The following is a 6,259-nucleotide window of genomic DNA, read 5'->3' on the forward strand; positions in this document are numbered from 1 at the left end:
GCCAGTATTGTTATGTATCTGCACTACATTCATAATCTCATTGAAAAATAATTTTCATTGCTTCTCAAACTCCAGAAAATAAAAGGAAAAAATGTCACATATCATCTTTTTTTTTTTTTTTTTTTTTGACTGAGTCATGCTCTGTCGCCCAGGCTGGAGTGCAGCGGCGTGATCTCGGCTTACTGCAACCTCTGCCTTCTGAGTTCAAGCCATTCTCTTGCCTCGGCCTCCCGAGTAGCTGGGACTACAGGCGTGTGCCACCATGACCGGCTAATTTTTTGTATTTTTTTTTTCAGTAGAGACAGGGTTTCTCCGTGTTAGCCAGGATGGTCTCGATCTGCTGACCTCGTGATCCGCCTACCTCAGCCTCCCAAAGTGCTGGGATTAGTTATCACACAGAAATGTGCCCCAATTAACACTCTAGTGTATTTAATCTCAGATTTTTTTTAGTTCATCTGTTAAATGCAAGTATACATTTTTAATGAGACAATAAATGTATAGATTGCTTTTTAAATTGCTTTATTAGCTTTAAATTTTTCCATGCAAATGGGTGAAACTACTGCTGACAGAAACTTAGACTGAGTGCAAAGGCAATTTCCAAATAGAAGCTGGCAACACAAGACCCACTTGACACATGGAAATAACATAGGGTTCACAGCAAACGGATCAGTAAAGGCATATTAGGAAAATGCAAGGAAAAAGAAAACAGCGGGAATCACAGTATTAATCTCATGATAAATGGCAGGAGTCAAGGCATAAGGCAAAATTCATCATGATGGTCATGGTGATTAGAGAGCTCCCCCATAAGGATACGCAGACAATTCCTCAACTGCAGCTCCCTAAGTTTTCTCCTGATTTCTCTCATCTCCTCCATGAATATTTCCATATCATCTCCATCTCCACCCATCCCATCATTGATCTGCCTATTGGGTATGGCCCATCGAAAATTAGGGGCAAGTCGGCGCCCCTGTCCCCGTCGATTTCCTGCAGGCTGGTGGCCTTCACCTCCTCCCAAAGGGCGGTCTTCCTCTCCATTCTGCATAGGCTGCTCCATCTCTTCGTTTTCCTGGTGAATATTTGCCATGATGAGATTTTTTTTCTGGTTGTTTTTCTTTGAACACAAGTAAGACAAAGGCAAGGAGAGAGACTGAATGCTTGGTGCACTGACCAGCAGGATTCAGAGCCCTGATATCAAAGGATTTTTTCATTTCATTTTTTCCCAAGTTGGAAGTTCCGTGCGTCCTCTAGGGGGCCTCCAATTAGAACCCCTCCCTCCAGCTTTCTCCCCTTACCTCCCTTCCCCCAAACCCACCATTTTTCCTTTCCCAGGATTCTTTCCCAGAGCTTCGCAGGCACCAAAATGGAGGACCGGTATAGGAGTGGGGGATGGGGTGGAGGGGGTTGGGGTCTCAGACTGGGCTTTCCTCACGTTCCGACCCCCGCCCCACCACCGTCCCTCGAACCGACCTGGGCCTATCCTTGCAGTTTCCTCCTCCTCCGGATTCTCGCTGCTAGGTGCGCCGCGGGGACACTTAGCCTCGCAGACCTGCAGTCGGGCCGGGGTTGGGGGAGTGGGGGCTGCTGCAGCGGAACGCTAGCGAGGACCAGCCGCCGCCGGCCCTTTCCCTGCCCCAGGCCCGGGCTCCCCTCGCTGCCAGCGCCCCGCGTCTCCCACCCCCCGCTCCCACCCCACCCTCGGCCGCCCCGCCCCCCGCGGTGTTCCCCGTTTTCCTGCAGGGACTCGGGGGTGGTTTTCCATCGCTCTTGGTGGCTCTGCCGCCCCTGGAAACCCAGCCGCCCCTGCTTCCCCACCCTTGGGGGCCTCTATGTTCCCAAGCATGTTGGAGTGTGGAGAAAACTGGCGGGGACCCCTGCGCTGTTCTGCGCCCGTTGCCGGGGTCGGTCAGCCGCTGCTGGCATGGCCGGGGCGCGCGGGCCCCGGGGCCCTTACCTGCTCCGCTTTTTCCCGGGCCGGATGCCAGCCCGCCGAGCTCAGGGCAGCGGGGAGCTGGTAGCCAGACGCGAGTGACGACTGCACCGAAGGCTGCGTCGCTCTGCAGCTCTGGGTCACGTGAGGGCCGCGCGTCACCACCGAGCTCGCCCCCCAACTTGGGCGGCCAGTGCAGCAGGATCCCCCCCTTCCCCCCAACCGCCATATGCACGCGCAAAAAACAGCCTCCCTACTCCCGTCTGCGTGAAGTGCCCCAGAGCGCACAGCCCTGTCACTCTTCTCGGTCCTCTCCAATCTGAGGGCCCACAAGTGGCATCACTGCTCTGCGGTTGGAGTTTGCCCTCCTCTGGTTACCAGGGAGGGTCTGCATCATCCACCACCGCCCCCTCTCACTTCAGGCCTTGGTTTTGGCCTTTTCTGCTTTCTCTCCTCTTCTACCTGGCAACATGCTTTGCGCTGCACTCCCACTCCTGCCCCTTGCGTGTGCACAGCTATCAATGCCCACGTAGCCCCTGAAGTCCTACCATTCTAGAAAATTTAGAGTGATGGCTAAGGTGGGGAGGCAGGAGGGCACTTGTCAGAAAGAGGGGCAAGGAAGTGGAGTGGGCTGTATATATTTCTTTTTATTTCCTTAAAAAATCTGCATGCTTCCGAAAATTATAAATTATAAGTTTTTAATTTTGAAAGAAATGCTGGCCAGGTGTGGTGGCGTACCTGTAATCCCAGCACTTTGGGAGGCCGAGGCGGGCGGATCACTTGAGGCCAGTAGTGCGAGACCAGCCTGGCCAACATGGTGAGACCCCATCTCTACTGAAAATACAAAAATTAGCTGGGCGTGGTGGCAGGCGCCTGTAATCCCAGCTACTCGGGAGGCTGAGGCAGGAGAATCGCTTGAACCCGAGAGGCGGAGGTTGCAGTGAGCCGGGATCACACCACTCCAGCCTGGGCAACAGTGCGAGAACCTGTCAAAAAAAAACGAAAAAAAAAAAAAAAAAAAGGAAATGCTTTATCCTGCAGAATGAAATCTCTGTCATTGTTTATGTTGACCTGTGCCACACGAAATATTTTCTCTGGGCTCCACACAACATCAAACCATTACTTTTGATACATACTAGCTCGTTTAAAATTTTATTTTTGGCCGGGCGTGGTGGCTCACGCTTGTAATCCCAGCACTTTAGGAGGCCAAGGCGGGCGGATCACGAGGTCAGGAGATGGAGACCATCCTGGCTAACATGGTGAAACCCCATCTCTACTAAAAATACAAAAAAATTAGCCGGGCATGGTGGCGTGTGCCTGTAGTCCCAGCTACTCGGGAGGCTGAGGCAGGAGAATCGCTTGATCCCGGAAGGCGGTGGTTGCAGTGAGCCGGGATCGTACTACTGCACTTTAGCCTGGGCCACAGAGTGAGACTGTGTCTCAATAAATAAATAAATAATAAAAATAAAAAATTATAAAAAGGCGGCACTCTTTCTGAACACAGTTGGTGTTTTCAAAATGATCTGTAAAGTAAATCTTCAGGGAGCAGTCCAGTCGTCAGATCTTCACCATTTTATGTAACTTTGATGTTTTTGATACCACAGTCATCAGAGAAAGGGAGTCTTTTATTCCCTGCTTTCCTTTCCAAACCTTTCAAACCACCCCTACAAATATCTTTTTAGTACGAGTTCAGAAGTTAAGTACATATTATGCAGAAATTAGTTTCAAAACCATCTACCCTTTGGTGTGAATGTTTAAAAATATATTAGAAAAAAGCAGAGGATGTGTGAAACAACTTAACTTGAGACTGAACCTCATCCTGAGTGCAAATGTTCCTTTCTCCAACTTGAAATCATTTTTAAAAAAATTATCACAGCTAGAAAATGGAGATATCTTTAGGAAAGTGGCATTGTTATAAAAAATATTTAGTATCTGTTGTTTATGATCAGGAACCAAAAGCATTAAATGCAGCACTGAGGCAAGATAAGCCAGACAAATGCTTACTTACTCTAGTTTTGGCCCCAGACTCCTATAGAATTTCCTGCCCTGCCAAACCAGATGACACAGTGAATAAAGGAAGAGTATATGCCCAATGCATATGTAGTTAGAGGTTTTGGAAATATAAATTCCATATAAAATTACATATATATTCTTCTAGAAGTATATAGATATATTAATACATAACTCCAAAACATCAAATTATAAAATCACACTCAATATTTGTCTTTTAAAGAAATGTTAGTGATTCCTGGATTCTGTCTCACAGTTAAGAACTTTTTATACAGATTGCTATATTAATGATATCAGCTGGAATGATGCAGTTTCAAAGCATGAACAGTAGTATCTGACAATTCTGGTTTCAAATTCAGTAGGCTGTTTACTTGATGTTCAACTTTGGATCAATTACTTATCAAGGTCTGTGTGCTTCCTCTGTGAAACAAGGATTGTTAGAATTACACATAACAATAATTTACTACATAGCATAGTAAGTCATCAATTTTTGTTGACATTATTTTTATCGTTATGAGATGGTTTCTAACATGATTTGAAGAGTAGCAGAGTATGATTCTTTCCTTACCTAGACCCACTTGTTCTTAAAATCCATCAGGGCCCAAAACATGCTTACTGTGTTCTATTTTGCATACCCAATGACTAATAGTGTTCCTTGCACCAAATAGGTGATTACTGAATATTTGTTGAATGAATGTATCCAGTACTGAGGCAAATTGGTTGTTTTTCATTCTGGGGACTGTATTTAGAGCAATACAGAAAAGCTTTTGTGAAAATTAAGAATTACCTAGAAAAAAATCTGAAAGCTGAGAAGCCATTGTGATGTGACTATTGGATATAAAGTTTAGCAAGTGGATTTTTATTTCTTTTGGTGGCTAAATGCTTTGTTTTTTTTCTTTTGACCTATCTTGGATAAATCCTTTGTTCAAAACCACCAAATTTCCTTGGATGAAAACAGACATTTGTTTGTAACATCCAGATTGGATATTATGCTATATAGAAGATTAGTTGTAATAAAGTAATGTTTTAAAGATAGGTGAAAATTGTCCTGGAAATGCTGTTATCTTTACTAAAATGTTGTGAATAGGAGTTGATTGAGATGTTTTCTTGACCTTGGAGTTTTCTGAGGAGTTGGAAATAGATAGCACACTGTTGAGAACAAAAGCAGAAATTTTTTCAAGGCCAAGTTAGAAGGACACTATATTCTGCATTTGGGATTCATGTGTCCCAAAGGGCAAAGAGAAGGTGAACTGATTAGATGGTTCTTATCCACACACACATTTTACACATGTTTCAAACCCAGGAGCCTCAATTCTAATCTGCCCTAGAGGGACCAGGAGGACTCAGAATGAAAAGTGAGATTGGCATTTGAAAATCAATAGAACCAAATCTTTAGTCTGACTGAAACTATTTTAATAAGCAATAGTGACTGAAAAGTTGGAGAACTGGACAGAAATGTAGTTAAAGAAGCCCATTACCCTGTGTGAAGTGGGGGAGGGTGTGATAGAACACTGCTGATACAGTTATTGGAAAAATAAAACTGTTTCATGATTTGACCTCAACTAGTGAAGATCCCTCTATTGTATTAGTATCCCATCAGAGGAAGCTCATTTTTGCTGAAATCTTTATGTGTATTGCCATGATATGGCTCACATGTACTTGTCTGAAATGCACCCGGTTGGGCTGTGGTTATTGTCCTATTTTCCTCTCATTATCTCTCCTGTGTGAATGCTAGGCTTCGGAGAAGGTAGTCTGAGCCCTAGTGGGCCCTATGGGTACGAGTATCTCTGTTCCTGCCCAGAATAGGTTCTCTATGTACCTCTCTGATGCTTTATTGATATTCTTTTATTATGAATCTCTCTTTCTCTCTAAATTTAAGCACTGATTACAGACTGAAACTAGGTATTAAGAATATAGGAAATTATGCCTACTCCAGTTTTCCTCTAAGTTATGGCCGTTGTTAACTTTGATGCCAAGATTTCCAAAATGTGGAATGAATCTGATGAAATTTTAAGGGTGTCCCTGTAAGAGTTTCGATGATTTGGGAGATAACATATTTAATTCAAGGTATCTAGTCTGAAAAAATAAAAGGGCAATGAGACTAAGATGTCTGAACATGAAAGCAGCAAATACTCAGCGCCTCATTATCTATTGGAGAACTGAGGGCTATTCTTTTCTTTATTTCATGGATTGCAGATAATATCTTGAGACACCAGAGACCCATGGCCACTCTTTCCTGTCGTTTAGGACTCTGGTGGAAAAGGAGCTCTGCCCTATACAGTCTCCTAAATTGATGACATTAGCTGGACTATGTGTAGGCCA

General features: G+C 44.6%; 1 protein-coding gene across 2 annotated transcripts; it reads right to left on the reverse strand.

The window, feature by feature from the left end:
* Positions 1-502: 502 nt before the first annotated feature.
* On the reverse strand, positions 503-1,982 carry BEX3 (brain expressed X-linked 3). Of its 2 annotated transcripts, XM_007992397.3 has the most exons (3): positions 1,952-1,982; positions 1,468-1,546; positions 503-1,066 (listed from the first exon to the last, which is right to left on the reverse strand). In XM_007992397.3, exon 3 carries the CDS (start codon positions 1,052-1,054, stop codon positions 749-751), a length of 306 nt encoding a protein of 101 aa, XP_007990588.1. In that variant the 5' UTR covers positions 1,055-1,066; positions 1,468-1,546; positions 1,952-1,982; the 3' UTR covers positions 503-748. The 2 variants fall into 2 exon arrangements, with proteins under 2 accessions (XP_007990588.1, XP_007990585.1); XM_007992394.3 differs by lacking the exon at positions 1,952-1,982 and having other exon boundaries at positions 503-1,111; positions 1,468-1,552.
* Between the last annotated feature and the right edge of the window lie 4,277 nt (positions 1,983-6,259).

The sequence above is a fragment of the Chlorocebus sabaeus genome, chromosome X (assembly GCF_047675955.1).
Source record: "Chlorocebus sabaeus isolate Y175 chromosome X, mChlSab1.0.hap1, whole genome shotgun sequence".
Classification (NCBI taxonomy): Eukaryota; Metazoa; Chordata; class Mammalia; order Primates; family Cercopithecidae; genus Chlorocebus; species Chlorocebus sabaeus.